Source organism: Actinia tenebrosa, unplaced genomic scaffold, assembly GCF_029948245.1.
Source record: "Actinia tenebrosa isolate PJP-AT-01 unplaced genomic scaffold, QUT_ActTen_1.0 PGA_scaffold11__36_contigs__length_13525064, whole genome shotgun sequence".
NCBI lineage: Eukaryota > Metazoa > Cnidaria > Anthozoa > Actiniaria > Actiniidae > Actinia > Actinia tenebrosa.
In genome coordinates, this window is record NW_028292571.1 from 6,625,819 (window position 1) to 6,648,257 (window position 22,439).

General features: G+C 34.9%; 2 protein-coding genes across 7 annotated transcripts; one reads left to right on the forward strand and one right to left on the reverse strand.

The window, feature by feature from the left end:
- Positions 1–61: 61 nt before the first annotated feature.
- On the forward strand, positions 62–15,249 carry LOC116306935 (AP-4 complex subunit beta-1). Of its 4 annotated transcripts, none has more exons than XM_089027435.1 (19): positions 62–504; positions 1,116–1,288; positions 2,245–2,375; positions 2,521–2,573; positions 2,668–2,762; positions 3,583–3,676; positions 5,140–5,263; positions 5,531–5,657; positions 5,915–6,010; positions 6,312–6,481; positions 7,154–7,278; positions 7,797–7,962; positions 8,893–8,966; positions 9,458–9,541; positions 10,115–10,229; positions 10,789–10,877; positions 11,941–12,053; positions 12,640–12,778; positions 13,106–15,249. In XM_089027435.1, exons 1-19 carry the CDS (start codon positions 319–321, stop codon positions 13,253–13,255), a joined length of 2,304 nt encoding a protein of 767 aa, XP_088883561.1. In that variant the 5' UTR covers positions 62–318; the 3' UTR covers positions 13,256–15,249. The 4 variants fall into 4 exon arrangements, with proteins under 4 accessions (XP_088883561.1, XP_088883560.1, XP_088883562.1 ...); XM_089027434.1 differs by having other exon boundaries at positions 63–504; positions 2,242–2,375; XM_089027436.1 differs by having other exon boundaries at positions 63–504; positions 2,242–2,375; positions 3,583–3,652.
- Positions 14,835–22,403, reverse strand: LOC116306933 (ribonuclease kappa-B). 3 transcript variants are annotated; one of them, XM_031717073.2, is made up of 4 exons: positions 22,263–22,403; positions 22,055–22,152; positions 21,844–21,939; positions 14,835–16,256 (listed from the first exon to the last, which is right to left on the reverse strand). In XM_031717073.2, the coding sequence occupies exons 1-4, from the start codon at positions 22,332–22,334 to the stop codon at positions 16,241–16,243; spliced, it is 282 nt and encodes a 93-aa protein (XP_031572933.1). In that variant the 5' UTR covers positions 22,335–22,403; the 3' UTR covers positions 14,835–16,240. The 3 variants fall into 3 exon arrangements, with proteins under 3 accessions (XP_031572933.1, XP_031572934.1, XP_031572935.1); XM_031717074.2 differs by lacking the exon at positions 14,835–16,256 and adding an exon at positions 16,274–17,704; XM_031717075.2 differs by lacking the exon at positions 14,835–16,256 and adding an exon at positions 18,880–19,640.
- Between the last annotated feature and the right edge of the window lie 36 nt (positions 22,404–22,439).

A 22,439-nucleotide genomic window follows, 5' to 3' on the forward strand; every position in this document is an offset into this window, starting at 1 on the left:
GGTACCAGGTATAAAATGGTGTTACGATCACAAAAAAGTACCGCGAGAGACTGAATGCGAGTCCACAAAACAAGATGGCGGCTCCCTTGGTATCTTATCGCGCTTTGAGAATTTTTCATTTTTTATCCAGATTTCTCAAATGAAGGACACAAAATGACATTTAAAACGAGTCCTTAGATGTCAGGGTCTCTTCAAGGAAATTTTTAAAGAGCGTTTAATCCATTTTCTGAAGGATATTTATATAAAAAACACTTTCATCTTTTTACACCCAAAACATCGACAACTTCGAGCTCCAGTGTTTTTAGTAAATGCTAAAAAATGTTAACTACTTCAGGATATTTTAGTGAAGCAGGAAAGAAGAGTGAAGTGAGCGAGCTAAAGAAGCTTCTAGATGAAGCAGCAATACAGAGGGATCCTGCACAGTACAAGAAAGTCATTCAAAGAGTCATTGCTTGTATGACCCTGGGAATGGATATGTCATCTCTGTTTATGCAGATGATTAAGGTAAATGTAACAAAGTTATACACATGGTTGATTACTAGTTTAATACCCTAGGTGGCGTTCTTGTCATTTCAGAGGCCCCTGAGCACTGAACCCTAAAAAGTGGGTGGCTAAGATTTGAAAATATAAGAGATTAGTATGGGAATTGATGGGTTGCAAGCATTCCCAAGAGAGGCAAAAGACAAAAACATGGCAGCCATTGTGGTGCAGTTTACAATGGATGCTAATGAGAAATCTTTTGTAAAATGGCACCAACATGGCTGCGATGACGTAACGTGCAATCGAAGAATAGTAAGGGAAAAAGGGGGGGGGGGGGGGGCTGTAGTTCCTCCTGTCCCACCATCTTGGTGTTTAATATGCTGTGGTTGACTTGTAAATTATGTGTCAGTCAATCAATGTTACAGCTCAACATGCAAAAGTAATGTATGAATATTTAATACATGGGCTTTGCATCAATACATTTCGATGCAAAGCTGACTGTTCTTACCACATAAAGCTCATAAAGCATGTTTGGCAGCAAAAAGCCTCACATATATATTATGCACAGAAGTATGTGATCATACTTTTGGGCATTGTGCTGTAATGATAACATAATTGCTTTACACTCACTACAGGCAGGTGCCACAAATGACTTAGTCCAGAAGAAGCTTGTATATCTTTACATATGCACCTATGCACAGTCCAACCCTCAGCTTGTGATACTAGCAGTCAATACATTACTGATGGACATCAAGGACAGTAGTGCCATGATAAGAGGCCTTGCATTGAGAAGTATGACTTCCCTAAGGTATATTGTCTGTTATGCTTGTACAGATGATATACATGTACTATACTGTATCTAAGGTGGATTGGGGCCACTCCCATAGAATGAAAGGGACATTGTGGCTTTAGGATGCAATGGGGTGCATATTGCGGGGATTTAATCAGCTGACATGATACTGTATCACCATGCATAAATTGCACTAAATTTTGAACATGATTGAATTTGCAGTGACTTGGCTGCGATCTGTCACCGTGAAATTCGCATAACATTGCTGGGAATTTACATGTATATGCAATTTTGGGATTGCAATAAAATCACCATTGAAATTGCAGTTCAAGTCACATGCCAAAATTGCTAGTGTACATGTAAAAAGCCTTAATAAATAATAGATCAATAAAAAGTATGCAGAATTGTTACTCGCTCGCACCTACAGTACTGTATTTCCGTTATTTTTGATCTCACATGCAAACTCAGTTGGCGCAGTTTTAGTTTTCCATTTTAGTTCATATCTCGTGCAAATTTCCGAGCCAATCCCACACAGCTTACCACCTCATCTCTCATGTACTATATTTTCGTGGGATTCTACCAGCTCACTAGATACACCATGCTGACGAGGCCCAATACAGGCCAAAACAGCTGTCCACAGTTTCTAGTTGAGCTGGTGCATTTTTTACATGAATTGAAGTTTTGAAGGTACCGTTGTGAAAGGCCCATTAGCCCTCTTCTTCAGTTGTTTCATACAAGGCTCATAATTTACCTATTACGCATGTTCTCATGTGCAAATAGTTGGCTCGCACAGTTGTACAAGTTAATTCATATAGCCCTGAAGATGGCCAATATCACCAAAAGCTTGGCAAGAAGATAAAAAAGCTTTAAACATAGTGGATACAAATCCTCCACTAAAAATGCAGAATGTTCAGAACCAGGATATAGCCTGACCATCATGCTAATAATTGCATGTATACCTTATTAATCAGCAGGTTACCAGGTCTGTTGGAGTACATAGAAGAACCAGTGATCACAGCGCTAAATGACCTAAGTCATTATGTACGACGTACAGCAGTCATGGGCTGCGTTAAACTTCATCATCAAAACCCTGACTTTGTTGAAGGCAAGCTAGTATAAATCAACTATTCAGTAATAAAATATTATTCGTTATCAATTTTTATGAATGGAATTTTTAGAGTTCATACTTTGTTCATTGGAATTTACATTCTAAATATGATTGATTGGCCCTAATTTATTTAACAAAACAGAACATGATGTAATTAACAAGTTGAAGAAGATGACCAGAGATGAAGACCCACAGGTATATCTACTGCAATTCTCAAAAAACTATCTTGTTTTCAATCAGAGAGTTTAATCCCTATTGGTTGTCACCAAAAAGTGTCACTGTTTTTTAGGTTGCCTGTAATTGCATAGCTGCATTAGATGAAATCCTTGCAGCTGAAGGAGGACTTGTAATTGACCAAGCACTGGCTCACCACTTGCTCAACAGGTAATACAATGAGCTCTTGTTAGTAATGTAGTGAACTGGTACTGTATACTCATGTTTATGGCATTGACAACACATGGAAGTTGATTTAGGAAGAATGAGTGGCATGTGCTCGCCGCCTCCCACCAATGCGCCGCCTCTTGCTAATGTCCTCTATGTGCTTCGAGAGTTTTTCTCCAGGTTCTCCGGTTACATTCCCTCCTCAAGAATTAACTTCTAAATACCAATTCAATCTGTGGGCTTTCACCTAGTTGGAGCCTAGCTCTGTTGTGTTTGTCCCAAGCCATGATACAACAGCTAAAGCTTAATAGATTTTTAAATTTTAGATGGGGAAAAAACAAAGAAATAACGGTTATTATATTATGGTTTCTTGTTCTTCCTAAATTCTTTTTCCTTCTGATTATAATCCTCCATGATCATAAGACCATCAAAAAGCTCTTATGAATGAGAATAAGCCCTGAACTTACATCGTAATTACACCAGGGTCTAATGGTAAGGACACAATAGACATCTCTACCGTGAGCATAATGTTTTCTAATATTACATAAAGTACAATGCGTCATTCAAATTCCCTCGTGGTACTATGATATTTCATTGTTTAATGGTTGCACATGAGAATTAAGACACATGAATATGGATACAACTCAAACAAAGATTCTTTAGAGAATACCACATGGTTTGAAATGAGAAAACATTACTGTACATTCCATACAAACTCTGTAATTTTTGTTCTTTCTCTGATCCCCTACTCTTCGGAAATTTCATATTCCTCTGTGGGGTGGGTATGGATGATTTCTGGAACTAAACAATTTATTTCTTTAAGACTCAAGTCTATGAGTGAGTGGTGTCAATGTCAGGCGTTGGAGGTTCTGACACGCTATACTCCTGCCGAGGTGAATGAAATGTATAATATCATGGTAAGGGAATTAGCAATTGTTATTAATGGCATATCGTCCATCTATTTGTCCACCCACCCATCCTTCTCATCCATTTTTGTTTCGGCCCTCAGGCCGAAACAGTCACTACATTCGGTTTGCCGGCCCATAATAGTCTCCGTGCGTGTCATTTAGCTGTCAGAGGTTTGGACCTAATCCAATCATTTGCCGTTTCCATCATAAGCAATGGAAAAATGTAAAACATTTCACCATGCGGAGTATTTCGGAGAGTTGCGGTGAATCTTCTCTGAGGTAGTTGTGTTGACTATATTATGCCCTTTCGCATGACGCCATTTTTTGGAAAAAAATATATTATTGATTAACCCTACGACAATGCGTATTTTATTCCTAAGTCAGTATCTAGGTCCAAGTCGCCAAGTAGGTAAACTATTGAAAAGTTATCCAAAAGCTTTTGTGATTGTGCGGCAAATTAATGCTGCCTGTGAGCATAAGTTGAAAAAACTGGTGAGTTTATCTGATGTAACTAACAGTTGATGCATATATATTTTGTGAAGCAAGCTTCCGATATGTTGTAGCTTCGTGCACATCTGAGCATGTTTTTGGTATCAGCTATTATTTAAACTAGGTCCTATAAACAAGCAGTGCATACTTTACAACTTTAAAGATAGAAGTCTGAAATCATCAGTTTTCATTTCTTAATACCCTGATGTAAAGTATAATTTCTTGGATTCGGTAATATTTTTGAAGCACCAAAAGATGTAAATTTTTGAAGCACCAAAATATGTAAATTTTTGAAGCACCAAAAGATATAAATTTTGAGTAGATTGGTGACGGCGCACTGGTCAAAGACAAGCTTTGTATCTTTTCGTTCGAATTGAGACTTTCGCATTTTCTTCAAGCTACGATATTAGAGCTAAATACATTTACCATAAATGTCAAAGAGCAGAATGAAGGTTTAAAAAGTATCCTACATTCAACATGGTGCGTACAGTAATGCTCATGTGCCAAAATATTTTGCATTTTGTACTCTGCTCTCTGCGATACTCAATCATTGTTTATATCTATTGTCGGATCTTTCATTCGTTCGGCAAGACGTTATATGTATGTATGTTGCCCTGTTTTCCCGATGTTACAAAGCAAGAACCACTAAAATCTCAAAAAAAACTTAATTACGATGTGTTTCGTTCAAGAGAATTTTATAACAAATGTATACATCGAAATTTTCGTAAGACTTTGCAGCGTGGAAGCGTACCACGAGATCGCTCTTGTGTATTATTTTCAAAATACAGAAGACCCCATTACCACAGCAAGACCAAAATTCTTTATTCAGCAATGCCACACAATAAATAGATAACGGGCCGAAACATCATCGCTTTCGAAGCGATATAGGCTTGTTCCTTCTATCCTTCTATCCTTCATCCTTCCATCCATACATCTTTGTAATAGCAAAGCACAAGTTAACCTAACACATTTTTTTTGAATAGAATCTTATTGATGCTCGGCTAAAGCATCCCAATGGAGCAGTTGTCATGGCAACCATCAAGTTGTTTTTACACCTTTCAAAAGATAATCAGGAGTTACAAAACGATGTTCTGCTGCGAGTCAAAGGTATGTATATATTAATTATATATTATATACATTAATGCGCTATGCTTGCTTTAATTGTATGTGTATTTTTATTAGTTAATTATTATAACATATTAATGGAATATTAATGTCACTTTCACATTAACTATATGATGAGGTATAGCGCCATCACATCCCATTAGCCTGACCAGAATTTTTATCACAAAAAAATTGACATTTATTGGACGTCTAGATGATTTTGAACTTAAAAAATCTGATTTTCAAATAAAGTTGTTCTGAATTTGGTAGGTCCTCTCATCTCAATGATGTCATCTACAAACTATGAAACTATCTATACTGCAATCAGCCACCTGGAACTGTTGCTTGCTAAGTGTCCTAGCCTCTTTGAAAGTGAATACAAAACTTTCTTCCTAAGGTAAATTCTGAAAGAAACTTTTTCTAATTTCATAGTTATTTGTATTTCCCAACATGAATTGTTTTCTATCCAGACCTGTATTAATTTCATAAATTAAGTTACTCTTTGTGGTGCAAATTGCTCTGGACACCAGACATTTGTCCGGTAAATTTTAGTGATTTTTACTATAACCTCTCTCATTTAACGTTCCTAGCTGGTATACTGTATGTATCACCTTGCCACAGTCCTGAATATTTATAATTCCTTTTTTCTCATAGGTTTAATGATCCTTTGTTTCTGAGACAAAAGAAAGTTCAGATTCTCACAACAATAGCATCAGAATCAAATGTGGAAGAAATCGTCACTGAAATGAGGTAGCCCTCAAATAGCCCTATATAGAAGGAGAAGGAGTACGTTGAAGACCTTCACATACATGAAGTAGGGTGCATTTCCTATCAAGAAACCACAGCATACCCATTCCCCTCCTACAGTGATTTCAAGAGGTGGGATTTCTTGGGACCCCTTAGAAAAGCACTTTCATGAGAGATGTTCTTTGGTTATCCATTACGTTTTTGTTATATTGCTTACTAGAAGTGGTGGGATGGCAAATCTATTCATTGGTTGAAGAGCTACTTTCAAAACCACTTTGCTAAATTTATATTCATTGTTTTATAGTGAACTTGTGCATGACATAGATGTGGAACTTTCACAAGAATGTATTAAAGCCATTGGAAAGATTGCCTTTGCTCTTCCCAAGGCAGCAGAGTATTGTGTAGACACACTACTGAGCTATCTGTCACGGGAGACAGAGAGCATTACATCACAGACACTAATAGTTATTAGAGGTTAGTAGTATTATTACAGCTATTTAATATATCGTTTTCTGATATTTATCAATGGAAGATAAAAAAGGGGATGAATGGTTAGACGGATGAACAAATGAATGGATGATGGATGGATGAACAGACGAATAGATGGATGAATAGATGATGAATGGATAGATAGATGGAAGAACGATTGAATGAATGAATGGATGGATGGATGGATAAACAAATGGATGGATGAACAGATGAATGCATGGATGGAAGAACAAATGAATGGATGATGGATGGATAGATAGATGAAAGAACAATTGAATGAATGAATGGATAAACAAATGGATGGATGAACAGATGAATGAATGGATGGATTAACAAATTAATTGAATGAATGATTTATAAAATGATGGATGAATGAATGAATAGATAGATAGGTTAACAAATGAATGAATCATGAATGGATGGATGAGTGAATGTATGAATGTATGATAAATGGATGAATGGATGAACAAATGGAGTTTGTATCATACTTTTATGTAATTTTTTCCCCATCTGAGACCAAACGTCATTCCATTAGTTTGAGTACATTAATACAACTCAAACAAAGTTTCTTATTCTCACGAGGATGAGACATGGTCTGAAATGGGATAACATTGCACCCAATGAGATCCATTGTAAATATTTTGTATTGCTTTTCAGATCTTCTACCACACTATGAAAAATATGCCATAGCAGTGCTGCCACAGCTGAAGGAATGTATTGATCTTGTTCAGGATCCAAAGGGTAAAGCTGCAATAATATGGATGCTGGGAGAGTATGGGCAGGTGAGAGGTTTAGCTAGTGCTTGGCACTCCCTTGCCAAGGATAAAAAGACATTACATTACAGAGTAACAGAAACTCCTATACTGTTCAGAAAGAGGATCCCAACCCAAACGTTATTGAAAATGGTTTCTCAAAAACCTATCAATGAAGTTTTCTTTATATTTCCCATTTCCAGAGTAACGTCAATCCCATACTGTGTGCAGAGTATCAAATCCATCTTATATTCTGGTATAACATTAATACTGTTCCCTGACTCCACTGTTATACCTCTTCCTTATCCTCAATCCATTCTCAATGCCATTAATATTCCATGGTCCTAAATCTTATACTCTTGCGAAGTTTCATTGATTCAGAAAGTATCAAAAGATACATCACCATATCTAAGGGGAAAGGGGGGGGGGGGGGGGGAATGCTACACCATTACTATACTCTTCCTCCTTTGGTCTGGTACACAAACTTTCTCATAAAGTGATAAATGCCTAGATGCTTTATTACTATATTGTACTATCTCGATTCACAGAGTATTCCAGAAAGCCCCTACATTTTAGAGTCACTAGTGGATAGCATAGAAGAAGAACAGTCTTCAGAGATAAAGCTACAGCTCCTAACAGCAATGATGAAACTGTTTTTTAGAAAGCCTCCTGAATGCCAGGAAATGCTGGGTAGATTATTAGCATACTGCATTGGTAAGATTAACTGATAATGTGATGTGTCTATAATAATCCTTATCTACTCCTATACACCTATTTCAAAAACCATTGTCGGACGACACCTGAAATACGGCAATCTGAGACAAAAAAAATTGTGGTTTTTTGTTTTCTTTAGTAAAATGTGTAGTTCCAGAAGTTACACATCCCCCCTTCCCACAGACCCTCCCCCTCCCCCCTCCCCCCTCCCCCTTCCCCCTTCCCCATGGAGGAATTTTAAAAACAACCCTATTTCCGGAAATTCAAATTTTCTTCCATGCAAACTCTGTACTAATTTTGTTCTTTCTCTAACCCTCCCCCTTGAAAATTCCAAATTCCTCTGTGGGGGGGAGGTTATGGATAATTTCTGGAACTACACAATACAAAAAATCACATTTCTAACTCAAAGGCCATGGTTCATATTCCAATCTAAAGGGGAACTACATTGTTTGGCTGTAAATATATCAAACTTTAAAGTGCGTTACTTGGTCTCTCCAACCAACAACAATTTTTGAAATAGGAGTATGCATTTATTCTAGAGCCTTCAAAATAAAATGATTAAAACCAGAAATGTGGACGACATACATGTATATGGGTAACTCACAAATTGGATTGGAATTTAGGATGTTTTTGTGGAGGGAAGAAAACTGGTCTGGAGAACTCAAATAAAAACCATTGAAGAGAGAGACCCTAGGATAACAAACTCTCCTAATATGTAAGGAATTAAACCCGAGACCCCAGAGGAGAGAGGCGAATGCACCCGTGGTTTTGACCCTCAAACCCACCTGTATTTCACAAGTCCAATTCCCATCTACGATCAAGCATAATTTAGAGCCACTAAATAATTTAACCTAGTCTGTAAAGAATAGATATTTATTTTTGGATATAATATATCATTTTTTACAATGCACATAATAATTTGTTCATCAGATTCTGAGACACACATTGATGTTCATGATAGAGCTCTCATGTACTATAGACTGCTAAGAGAAGGAACTGATGTGGTAAGATCTTACACTATGCCCACTAATTTTACTAATTATATACTAATTTTAATATTTCTAATGCGCACATTTTAATAGCATGTCTAATACATATTATGATCAAATGTGTATATTAATTACATGTCATCATATCTCCAATCCACCTATAACTTAATATAGCCGCCTCGGCAGGCATCTCCTTGGCTCTTTTGCTCCTTGGGCTTCCTGTGGCAAGGACATAAAGACGAAGGGGAATGGGGGAGGGGAGGGAGAAAGAAGAAGAGGAGATGCCACTCCTCTCGCTTTTTCTCTCCCTCCCTCGTCCCCACTCCTCCTCCTCTCTCGTTCCTAGTTCTTCTCTGCCATAAAATTTAATACAGGGATCCCAACAGAGAATATAGAATATATGGAGTAGCTTGCGGAGGAGGCTAAATTCAACTGTCAACTCATCAATAATTTGATTGTACAATGACAACTGGTACATAGTAAAAATCTCCCAATATTTTTTACAGGCTGAGAAAGTTGTTTGTGGTTCAGTGGGAAGGATTAGTTCAAGTAGCAGTATCGATAACAAGGAAGCAAACGACAGCTGCAAGGTAACGATGATTGATATTGGTAATGAAGTGAAAAAGAATAAGAATGAACATATTAAATGAATCATATCACATCTAATTCCTTTCTTATTCTTTTATTCAATTCCATTCATTCATTAAGTTGAACGTTTCTACATATTCTCCAGTTTGATTTTTTTTTTTTTTTTTTTCTATTTTTTTACTGCAGTTTTCAATATTCTGCAAACTCAGATATTTCAACTGCTTGTTGTGAAATTGGTTTTTTACTGCTGTCAGTCAAGAACTTAAAAGATACCAACTGATTATTTTTGATTGACAGCAGCAAAAAACCAAATTTCAGTGTGCGTCTCACAACTACCGTCAGGAGTTCACAGAGTATGGAAAACTGCAGTGACTGTAATTTGTTCCTTTATTTCCATGCATTTTTATTATTTATTCTTGACTTGGTATTTTGATTTGCAATTCATGATTTTCTTACAATTGTGATTTAATTATGATAAATTTTATTATTTCATCTGAATAGATATATAACTTGTATCCAATCAAAAACTTGAGTTTTTCTTTAAAAAAAATTATTGCTTTTTCCCATCTCATTAGGTACACCTTTTCAGTGAGTTCAATACACTTTCTGTGGTATATGGGCAAACAGCAGTGAACTTTGTATGTCAGACTATCCCTTACATCAAAGGCAGACCATACACTAGAAAAGATGGTAAGCTTTATCTTCTGCAATATCAGACCAATATGTGACCTTCATTCTGTTTCCATTGCTTTCATCCCCTTTCCATTCCTTTCATTCCCTTCCTTTTTCTTTTCTTTCCTTCCTTACCTTCCCTTACCATTCTTTTCATTCCCCTTCCATTCCTTTCATTTCCTTTCCTTTTATTTCCATTCCATTCCTTTCATTTCCATTGCTTTCATTCCCTTCCCTTTTCTTTTCCTTCATTCCCTTTCCATTCCTTTCATTTCCATTCCTTTCATTTCCATTGCTTTCATTCCCTTCCCTTTTCTTTTCTTTCATTCCCTTACCATTCTTTTCATTCCCTTTCCATTCCTTTCATTCCCTTCCTTTTCCATTCTTTTCATCCCCTTCCCTTTCCATTCATTCCCTTTCCATTCCTTTCACTCCCTTCCTTTTCCATTCTTTTCTCTCAATCATTTTAGTACTCTTCATGAATTAAAAAAATAAAGTGAATTGATCATCAAGCTTGATTAATTTAAAAGAATATAGAAATATGATCTCAAAATATTTGCATGTTGTGTTTATCTAGATTCAGACATCCCCACAGTTTCTTACAGAGAACCAGACCAGCTCTCTGCGATGACTAATCCTCCAGAGGTGTCAGTAGGGAACCTATTGGTGAGTGTTCAATATTGGCATAAATCCATTGAGTGGAATGAAATAATGTGTTCAAATGCACATGTGGGCTAGTATTTCAGTTGTCAGTTATAATCAATACCTTTCCATCAATCAGAGTATGTAATTATTTTGTATTTATTTGATTGACTGTAGTCTATTGCATGATTGTGTAGTTCCAGAAATCACTCATACCAACCTCAAAGAGGAATTTGGAATTTCCGAAGAGTAGGGGGGTCAGACAAAGAACAAAAATTACAGAGTATGTGTGCAAGAAAATTGGAATTTCTGGGGGGTAGGGGGGGTGTCTTAAAAAATTCCTCCGTGAGGGGGGTATGGATAATTTTTGGAACTACACATTTCCTTGTCATGACTGTGGTAACATATTAACACATTGGAAGTATAAACCTATTTCCAAGATGCATCACTCAAATCATACAAAAATATTTTACCATTCAATATTCACTTCATGTAGAATGAATACTAAAGATATTGAGTTAGGCGTCTTAGGCACTTTAATATAATATTAAAGTGCACATGAACCCTTCGACAATACTTTCAGTACTGATTCTACATAAAGTAAATAGTTGAATGGTAAAATATTTCTTGATTTGAGTGATGCGTTTCTAAGTTATGAAGGTTTATACTTCCAATATGCTAATGAGTGTGACGTCTATTAAGGCTTAATCAAATATACAAAATCGAACTGGTTCATAGAAACAGTATTTAAAAAGCATCATTATTTTACTCATGGTTTACATGAAAGCTATTTACAATTTTTATTTTCAAAATGGCCAGCATTTAGTATTATTAGTTACAACAAAAACACTCAAATACCTTACCTGACGTCATCATCATTAACATATTGGAAGTATAAACCTTCATAACTTAAAGACGCATCACTCAAATCAAGAAATACTTTACCGATCAACTATTTACTTTATGCAGAACCAGTACTGAATGTATTGTCAAAGGGTTCATTTGCACTTTAATAATGTGCAAATGTTATGTATCGCATATCCTAAAAAATTTGAAGTGTCTTCAAATGTAGATTACTCCATTACAGGGTGATCTTACTTCGACTGTTGAAGTCGTTTCAAAGCCCAAACTACTCCTTAAAGCTCATCCAGTTGTGTCACGAAATGACTTTCAACAAAAATGGATTACAATTTCGCAAAGGTATTTTTTATTTCATTCATTCATTCATACATCAATTTTTTAATCTAGCATCCACCATCCCTTTTTTCCTTCATCCCTTCTATACTCCCTTCCCTTCCTGCCCTCCATCCTTCCATCCATCCATCAATCCCTTCTCCTCCTGCCCTTCATCCTTCCTTCCTTCCTTCCATCCATCAATCCCTTCTACTCCTGCCCTCCATCCTTCCTCCATTCATTCCTCTCTTCCCTTTTTTCCACCCTCCAGCTCACCATATTCATCCATCCATCCCTCCCTCTCTCTCCCTCCCTCTCTCCCTCCCTCTCTCCCTCCCTCTCTCCCTCCCTCCCTCCCTACCTCCTCTCCATTCATTTATTTATTTATTTATTTATTTATTTATTCATTCAGTCATTGATACAGTAATTCATCACTTACGCATTCATTCATTCATTCATACATTCATTCACATTAAAATTAACACCTGATATTCCTTCTTGCATTCTTTCTTTCTTTTTTCAAGCACTCTCCTAATTTTTCTGCTTGCATATCATCGCATAGCATTTGGACCAATTAATTCCTCCTAATTCTTTAACCACTGTTTCATTGCAGTTCAGATATCACAATCACATTAGAAAAGCTACCAAGTACTCCTAATGAATTTGAGGAAACCTTGTTGTCACATCACATCCTGATGATGGCCTACAGTACTGGACAAACAATGCAAAAATACTTTCATTATGCACAACAGGTAACTTGTTAATTAATCTCTTGGGAAGCGAGAGTACTTGCCTCTCAGCAATGAGACCCGGGTTCAAGTCCCGCCAGACTTGGTTTGGTATGTGAGTAGAGTTGTTTGTTGGTTCTCTCCTGTGCTTTGAGGGTTTTTCTCCGGGTACTCCGGTTTTCCTTTCCCCCTCCCCCCAAAAATGAACTCCTAAATTCCAATTTGATCATGGAACAAGGATTACCACAGGAATCCCAATTTCTGCTATTATACCAACCTTGAACATAGCCTCAGACACCAGACTACCTTGCTCATGTCTTTGTAGTAAAATCCATGTTTTCCTTTAAATAGGAAGATGATGGTGGCTTATTCCTAATTGAAACAAATGTCAATGGAGCAACAAAAGAACTCACAGCTAAAATTAAAGGAGACAATGACGAGTTGGTTAAAGAGTTTGTAGAACTTTATAAAAATACCATTACCAGAAAATGGAACCAATGACAGCAGATGTTCATAGAAACAAATATTCATAGAATAAAATAGAAAATATTATTTCAGACCAAAAAATATATATTAATAAAATTTAGATTATTACTTAGATATTGATGAAATACCAGGTTTTCTCTAGTGTCGAAAACTTGATATCTTTCACCAGTGGAAGATACCATATCTTTCACACATGAAGATATCGCTGTTGACATAGTAATGTAATCGGCTTGCTATTTTAATAAAGAATTTTTGAGCTTTTGTTTTAAGTTTCATCGATATCTATATAATAAACAGAACATTACACGGCCGCTTGGAGATACAAATTTTATCTTCTCATGTTCAATTTAGATATCTCACTCATTCGCTGCACTCACTCATGAGATATCAATTGAACACTCGAAGGTAAAATTCGTATCTCCGCGCCCCCATGTAATATCCTCTATATATACTATTTCTCATGATTGAAAATTTGGATGTAGTATAACTTTTAGCGGCTGATTGCGTAGAGCTTATAGTTTAGTTATAGTTACACATTTTCCAGGTGAAAAGTGAACATTTTTTCTCAATATTTTAACCTCAACCTGAAACAATTGTAGTTATAGAACTACTTTTAGTATTGGACCAGGAAGTCATTTTCAAAGGATAAAGATCAGGACTAGAAGTATTTTAAAATAACACAGCAATTGGTTTTCAGAGTTGATGTTTATTTTATTTCACAAAAAACTTATATTGACAATTGTATTCCATAATCATGTCATATCCTATCCCTTAGTTTTTCATTTTATAGCAAAATCATCTAAAATATAATTCCCCCTCGTAAAGGAAAATCTATGATAAGTTATCACAGACTGCTTTAATTGCTATCAGCAGATTGAAGTAAACTATCTTGACAGGATAACGGGGAAAAGGCTATTTGTCAACTTTTACAGTAGTAAGAGCACAAACAATTAATCTGTGAAACACTAATTACTAAATAGTACAAAATAGTGCTAATTGAACAACAATGGAATTTGCATGAAATTGTGCTATTTAGTATTACTAAAGTTTCACGGATTTACTGTGGTCACTCTACAAGGCAAGAAATGAACTCTTGCAAACTCTTTGTATTTAGTATTTAGTGATTGAGAAAAACTAGCCAAGTTTTGTGAGTATGACCACAGTCCAGAAATGTAAGGACTGAAAAGTTTAGAACCAGCATCAAGTAACTTTTTTTATTTCCCATGATCGATTGCATGTGACTTAGAAATCTTTGCTGGTGAGAACAAAACTTACTAGCAAGGTTTTGGTAATGGGTTTAAGAGTTTACAGTATTTCGTGCCTTGAAGTATCTTAGGCTGTGTTATGGTACTGGACGAATTTTTTAATTTTTTTCTTTCTATTTTAACCTTTCTCTCTAATAATATTACTGTTTCTTTAATTTTTTTATAATTTCCCACATAAGGGCCTCCTGCCACAGGTAGCCTGCATTCAGCCAGTATAATTTCTCTCAAAATAACCGTCTATTTCGAGAGAAGTTATACCAGCTGAACGCAGGCTAGCCACAGGTTGCATTGTTTGAAAGCGTTCCCAATAGAATGAGTAAACAAAGGGCTTTTGTACAAGCCATACATTTATTGGTTGATAGAACAAATGGAAACTAGTGACAAATGTTTTGTCATAGAGTGGTTTTACTACCGTGAAATACTTATACCCCATTCACACCTAAACGTGTTTAGTTAAACTATGTTTTCATTAGGAAAACAATAAAGAAACTAGAAAGCTACAATATAATGAAACTTTGTAAAATATTTTCAGAGCAAGACAAAGGATAGTTTACATGAATTATTTTACCAAATATTGTGCAGTGTTCGTAGATAGTTTTCCAAACCTGTTTAGTTAAACCACTTTAAAACATGTTTAAGCCTTGGTGTGAATGGGCTATTAGTCTAATTTCTTTACTTTATTGTCTATTTGTCTATTACACTTTTAGTTTGTTCTATGGATTTAGTAAAAATCCCTCTATTCAACCAATCTGGCTTTAATCTTAAAACTCCTAACAAAACTTTAGCAACATGGCTTCTACTCTACAGTATATGAGACATATTTAAGCTGAGAATATTCCGCAACAACCATATTAATATATTGTCACTGCAAAAATGTCTAAAAAAGTAAACAATTGAAAAAAATATTTTTTTGCAGCCTGAATGAATGGAAAGTGTGAAGTTCCTTAATTCATATATGTCCATGTTACTATAGTCTCACATTTACTTCTTTTGATGGGATACAATTCATTGACTGCATCAAGTTCTATTATTACACGCCAAGTACAACATGATGCAAAGTGTTGTTTTCACTATTAAAGGTGTACTGAAGAACATACTTTGAAATGAGTATCTTCATCAATCAGGCCATACAACGTTAACCTGCGTCACATCCGGAATTTTCTTAGTAAAGACTTATTCGAAAGAAAAGGCCGGATGGAACGCAGGCTATACAATATGTAAAAAAACAAAGTGTAGAATTTCCAGAAAATATACTTCCATACCCCCATAAGGTTATTTAGAATGTATCAAGCATGCATTCTGTTTGGGTAAAAAAAAAATTTCCATGCCTTATATATAAAGTTATTTGTACCCAGACTAAACAAGAATGCACCTCGAACCTCAAAAATGGGGAGAATGACTCTGGACACATCAACCATAATTAAGCATCTCACTGACAAAATATACTCTTCTGACCCCCTCCCTCTGTAAGGGAGTTATTCACAACCTTAAGATTTACAAAGTTTATGACCGGCACATCAACCAGAAGTGTAAGTAACTTCAGTTGGGGTTTTACACTTTCGGTTGACTGACGTCACCGTGGTAGATTTTGCAAATCTTAAGTTCTCTATAATTATAGATATTTTCTGTAACACAGTAAACGCCTATAAAAGAAACCTTTGAAGTGTCACACTAGACTATTAGTATACCTCTTCTGCCTGACTGTATAAATGTTATAATATCAATATTAATCTCATTATGCTGGAACAAAACTGAAAAGAAAACAAAATCTTGAATTAAATTCTGAAATTGTCTTTTCGTACTGCAAAAAAAAAAAAATCTTGAAGCACATGCATTGATTTTGTTACATTAAGTACTATTACCACTAGAAGAAGATAGAGAAAACAATGTTACAGATTGAGTTATTTTGAAACAATTAAAAGATTACTAAAGCATTTTAGAGTGCTTTTAGTCTCACTGTTGAATAGTTAGATAAATTTATCTAACTTAGATAACTATTTAGTTGACGTCACCTAAAATAGTAAAAGCGCGCCAAATAACGGTCATGCTAATCCGGGGGGTTGTTTTACCAGAGAATGAGTGCATAGAAATTCATTTGTATCATCGTTTCTCCCCCTGATCTCAGTAGCTGTTTACTTGTAGTTTCAAATTTAGGTGACGTCACCTAAAATAGTAAATAACTTATCTAATTTAGTTGACGTCACCTATTCAACAGTGAGACTTAAAGCACTCTATTGTTTTGGTCAAACAATGTAAACCTATATTTTAATTAATTGTTGTGAAATTAATATGATAATGTGCGTCAGTTTTAATTTCATTAATGTTGATCGATATTCAACACTATTCAAATCATTATCGCAACTTAATTTACACTGAATAATTATAATCTTTACAAATTATGAAAAACGTATTAAGGAAAAACAATATAAATCTGTCGCCCAGGAGAATTCTGTAAACTGGAATCATCCTCATTTATTCTAAACCTATATTTTCTAAGTCAAACTCACTTCAATCTTCATAAAAATTGTAGAACATGAAATAGACATAATTATACAATATTTGCATCCAATCTGTCTGGGCTTTTACAGCAGCTTGCCATTGTAAATGGTCATAGACACTGGCTGCTATTATTGTATATATTACTTGAAGTGAAATGAAAGCTCTGTTTTAAAAGGATTCATTTGTTTCTGTGTATACAAATTAAGTAAAGGTTGATCAAGAGTTCAACAGGGGTTTGCATGCTCTTGAGGCTGAAGGAGGTTAAACATTTTGAATATTCTGAGTGACTGTCTAGATTCTAAGCTACTCTTGTAAAGGCTATCAAAATTGCAACCCCTCTCCCCCACAAATTCACACACCTCCCAAATTTCAACTGAATATGACTGCCAAGAGAAGGCATAATTTCTGATCAAAAACATGTCTAGCAGTGGTGCGAGCACCTATATGCACATTTCAGGATTTAGCCAATCAGAATTCAGAAACTGTGCCCTCCGTGTTTACTTATTAAAACATAAACTGTACAATACCCTATGGGCTACTAAGTATTATTCATGCACTGGGAAAACAAATGAATGAAAATTCAAATTATTAATATTAATATAATTCAGAGTATCATCATAATGATGAAAGATGTAGCTCGCTATAGGTATGTAATTATGATTCTTGATTCTTTGATTTGGACTTGTGCTAAGCCACAACCCTGTGAACCAGCAAAACAATGGCATGTTACCATGGAACAACTTTAATAAATGCTTTATTATTTATTATACAACTTAGTATGCAAACTCTGATTGGTTGAAAACATGCTCCATTCTGGGATTTAAATTTACAATAGCAGTTCTATTTCATATCTCATCCAAAATCCCACTTTTTACACTGTTTACGAATTGTAAAACATCTCATTCTGATCTCAATCAAACAAATGCAAAAAAATTATAACAGAAGGAATCAGCTTCTGTCAATGAAAGAAATGAAACAGTAGCAAGGGTGGATCCAGCGAAAATTTTAGGGGGGGGGGAATAATTTAGTTTAGGTGGGCTAATTGAGTTTCTTCCATCAACACAATGGAAAACAATAAAAAAAGCATCTAATTCGTCAGTTTTGGGTTGTTTTTTTTCTGCTGAAGGGGGGCTTCAGCCCCCCTTTGCCCCCCCTGGATCCACCCTTGAGTAGACACCCTTTTTTATAGAACCACTATTTTTTTGGTTTTTTGTTTTATTGCTGACGCACTGGACTTATGCCATGGGAGGGACCTCTTGTTCAAAACTTTACTGTACAACCATTCATTGAGTAAAACTATGTTCATCATATTGCATTTTTATTACTAAGGGAGAAGTTTTTTAAAACTAAAAAAAAAAGTAAAAAAAAAAAGTAGTTTTAAGTTTTAAGTACCATTCATAGAGTAAAACTGTTTATTATATTGCATTTTTATTACTAAAGAAGAGGTTCTAAATAGCATTATGAATTATTTATTCCATTATTTGACTTATCTTTGACAGGTGGTTTATTGATCTTTAACATGTCCTTATAAATTTATAATCATTATGCTAATTAATTATTCATGAGGTATAAAAAGAAGCAAGTTTGCGTGTAGAAGTTGCATTCATTAGAGATCACTCTGTTGACTATAGTCACCCCGCTCTTAAGAATCTTTCTTTTAGAGTTGGACGACAAGTTCATAGCTAAGAGCCAATCCTTATCTAAATCAAAGAGTTTTTCTTGTTCCCTTTTAATTATTTTCTTATTTTTTGATTTTTTATATCTTTTGAATTTTTTTAATACTAGATAAGTTCTCCCATTTTTTAATGGGGATTGAAGAAGACTTTAATTTGTTTTCAATTTAGCATTTATAAAAGCAATCAAGCAAAGTCGCTGTAAATTTCATTTCAATTTTATTTCAAAACAATATAATAATTTATATTAATTTAAACCCTGATTAATTTTTCCTAACTGATCTAACTCCTATCTACTAACACAACACAGCTCTGGAGTAGAAATTTTTGAAAATGATTCTTACATTTATTTTAAATAATAAAAAAATAAACTTCATCAAAAATAATGGTGAATAAAGCAAAGCAAAAAAGGATTTTGGGATGATATCATCCAAATTTTCATTTTGATCTGAACTTCATAGCTCAGAATCAAACATCTGATTGAAACATATATTTTGTCAAATTTTATAACAGATTCACTAATTCACTACCCCTAATTCCCCATGGTTATTATACAGTCATAAGTATGAACCTCTAACATACAAGTTTGATCTTTGAAACTGGTGTTTCACTTAAAGTATGTGTTTGATGATAGATTTTATATCTAGACTATCAACACATGCAATTCCTATTCTTATATTTGTATCTTTCTCTCATAGACAGTCCTTACGTACGTTTGAGTGCAATTAAATCCTAATGATTTGGTGAATGAAATTGTTAATAGTGCAGTATTTATATTAATTGTACATTATCGTTGGCTTACTTATGAATATTCTTCTAAATTGGACCCTAACATTATATGTGCATTAATACCAGTTGATGATTATATAATTCTACATAATTCCAAATTAGATTGATTTCTTCATTTAAATAGATTCCATCAGAAGTAGAAGTGTCATTTGACGGCTTGGAAAACCATATTACCTGTGTGGTAAAGAACTACAATCAAATTCAATATTGAAATCTTTAAAACCTCTTATGGTACAGTAGGTTGACAACCTACCAAGTCACTAACTATCTATCTTACCAGAAATTCACAAAATCTGCACATATATTGTAAATCCCAGTCATCAATATAAATTTGTACTACATTATTTCTTAGATAAGTTTATACTAATAACACACACTCCCCAAAAATCAAAATATTTCTTATTGAATCTTTCGTAAACCTGATAAATTGGGTTACAAAAACTTCCATCCACCAGTAGAGAAAATGAATTTAGACTTCAATTTTTTTAACTTAATAATACTATGATTTCACTGCTGATAGCCAGTAGTATGCACTACACAAAACTGAATTATCATGAAACATTCATCATACCATGGGCCGCAGAGTACCCTAAAAAGTACTTGTTGGGGGAGGGGGGGGCTAACAAGATCTACATGTAGTGTGTGTGAAAGGGGGGTGGGAGGTGGGAGGAATTGGAAAATATAAGAGACAAGTATGGGAAAAGAGATACAGTGCAGGGGCTGTAGCCGAACCTTGCCGCACCCCTTCCTTGGCCCTTGTATGTACATGACTAGCCAAACTCCCAGAAATCTGGGTTTGAATATAGGCTTCTATCAATCATATTTTGGACAGCCCTTAGAAGTATTGTAAATTACTTTGATACTTTTGCCTTACTCTGGAGCTATCTGGGGTCGATCTAATTATGAAAATGAAAGTGAAAACAAGCAACATACAAGAGAAAGAATTAGTTAGTTATGTTTAATACATTGAAAATGTCTATCAGTAATATTTCTTTTTTTTTCTTAAATGGCATTCAAGTTTATTTTTCTTCATTAGTTGGAAATACTTTTTTAGCTTTAATAATATTGACCCATTGAAGCTTTTTTTGAATGGTTGTACAGAAAAAGAAAAAGGCTATGAAATATCAACTTACAAAAATATTATATAACTGGTACTTTAATATTTATATATTATGATATTTTATATATTGTAATATAGCTACTTTAGTATTACTTTATTAATTGCATATGTTTTTGTTTAAACTTTTTAGTTGCTCTCTTTATCTATATAATATATATATACACCTCGTACCAGTAACAGGATTAAAATTAAGGCTGCTCAATGGCAGAATGCAGGACATATTACTGGTCACATTGACTGATCAACATGTAACTGGCCAAATGAGCCTGGTTGGGTGGATAGTGTTATCCGACAGATAAATCTTGCCTAGTAGATAAATTCATTTGATAAGAATAATTTATTATCCATTAGATAAGGATTTATTCATCAGATAGCCCTGCCCACCCTTCGTACAACTGGGTCCAGGCCATTCCTTTTTCATCTTCCTTGAGCCAAACACTGCATTACATTTTGAAACCCATCCCCCTCTTACTCAAAAAAAACCCTTGTGTGTACAGTATTTTAGAAATAAACACTGTGGAAATATTGGCTGTTCCTTCCGAATTTGACCATCAGTTAGGAGTTAAAAGTCAAGATAAAATAAGGGGGGAGGGTAGATGGGAAAGATTGACATTTATTATTTATTCTTAAAACTTGGGCTATAGAGTGTTTTCACGTCACGCCACAGCGGCCATTATGGGGTACCAAAACAATACATTTTCTATCCTCCAGGAATTGAACCCTATTTTTAAGCAAATACTGTGCAGAAAGTTTCTATTGTTTATGGCTGCCTTCTCAAGTGAGTGAAAATGCTCTATGCTTTGATTAATGATAACAAAATAAAAGCTGGTTTTCAAAGTACTTTCAGATTGGGGGGAGGGTAGGGGAGAAAGATTGACAGTATTTATTCTTAAAACTTGGGCTATAGAGCGTTTTCACGTCACGCCACAGCGGCCATTATGGGGTACCAAAAAAATACATTTTCTATCCTCCGGGAATAGAACCCTATTTTAATGCAAATACTGTGCAGAAAGTTTCTATTGTTTATGGCTGCCTTCTCATGTTAGTGAAAACGCTCTATGCTTTGATTAATGATAATAAAATAAAAGCTGGTTTTCAAAGTACTTTCAGATTGAAGATTTCCCCCAGAAGGAAATCAAATTTAATCTCCTAAACGATATTGAGAAGGCATAGAAACAACAAAAGAAAAAATGTACATGAACATTAACATACTGTAAGCTACGTCAGCTAAACTATTATATTATAAATTATACTCACAATTTCTGTGTATCTCCCGTTCTAGCATTAAGCCATTTCTGATGTATAGATATTATTAGAGTAACTCCATAAATTCCAGCTCCTATGAAACAATTTCTATAAAAAGATTCAAAAAATGAGCTCAATACCTTGTCAAACACCCAAATCAAAATTTAAATTTAAAACCAAAACCAAAGGAAATTTTCAATTTAAGGAAATGTTTTTGGCCTACTTTGCGGAGCTTGAGAAGGCCGCTTCTTCTTTTGAATCCTTCGATATATCTTCTAGTAGAGCAACGCTTCTTGTTTGAAAGAATATTCCTAGAAGAACCTGTCGAAAATAAATTATCAAAGACAACGAGATGAAACTCAACTCAAACCCCAAATTTTTGAGGCCTCAAGAAAAAGGCTTCTTAGAACTAAATCTCAAGATATCCTTACCAACATTATAACACCCCATAAGCTTAAGATAAAGCAGCAATTAGATAATTTTGGTCCACAAATTCGAAGCATTTTTCAATAATTTTTGACCTTTAATTCTTTAACTGTTCCTACTAGAATCCAACATGGCCGCCCTCTTGATTCACGTGATTATCATATGGCCTCGCTTACATGTTG

What these genes read in the sequence shown, in the direction of transcription:
- LOC116306935 (XM_089027434.1), top strand. Translation starts at nt 319, where the DNA reads ATGTTAACTACTTCAGGATATTTTAGTGAAGCAGGAAAGAAGAGTGAA. An exon ending in TGTTTATGCAGATGATTAAG is followed by an intron (nt 505 to 1,115) that starts GTAAATGTAACA and finishes CACTCACTACAG; the next exon opens with GCAGGTGCCACAAATGACTT. An exon ending in ACTTTCATTATGCACAACAG is followed by an intron (nt 12,779 to 13,105) that starts GTAACTTGTTAA and finishes TCCTTTAAATAG; the next exon opens with GAAGATGATGGTGGCTTATT.
- LOC116306933 (XM_031717073.2), bottom strand. Translation starts at nt 22,334, where the DNA reads ATGCTTCGAATTTGTGGACCAAAATTATCTAATTGCTGCTTTATCTTA. An exon ending in TATGGGGTGTTATAATGTTG is followed by an intron (nt 22,153 to 22,262) that starts GTAAGGATATCT and finishes TATTTTCGACAG; the next exon opens with GTTCTTCTAGGAATATTCTT. An exon ending in GCCTTCTCAAGCTCCGCAAA is followed by an intron (nt 21,940 to 22,054) that starts GTAGGCCAAAAA and finishes ATCTTTTTATAG; the next exon opens with AAATTGTTTCATAGGAGCTG.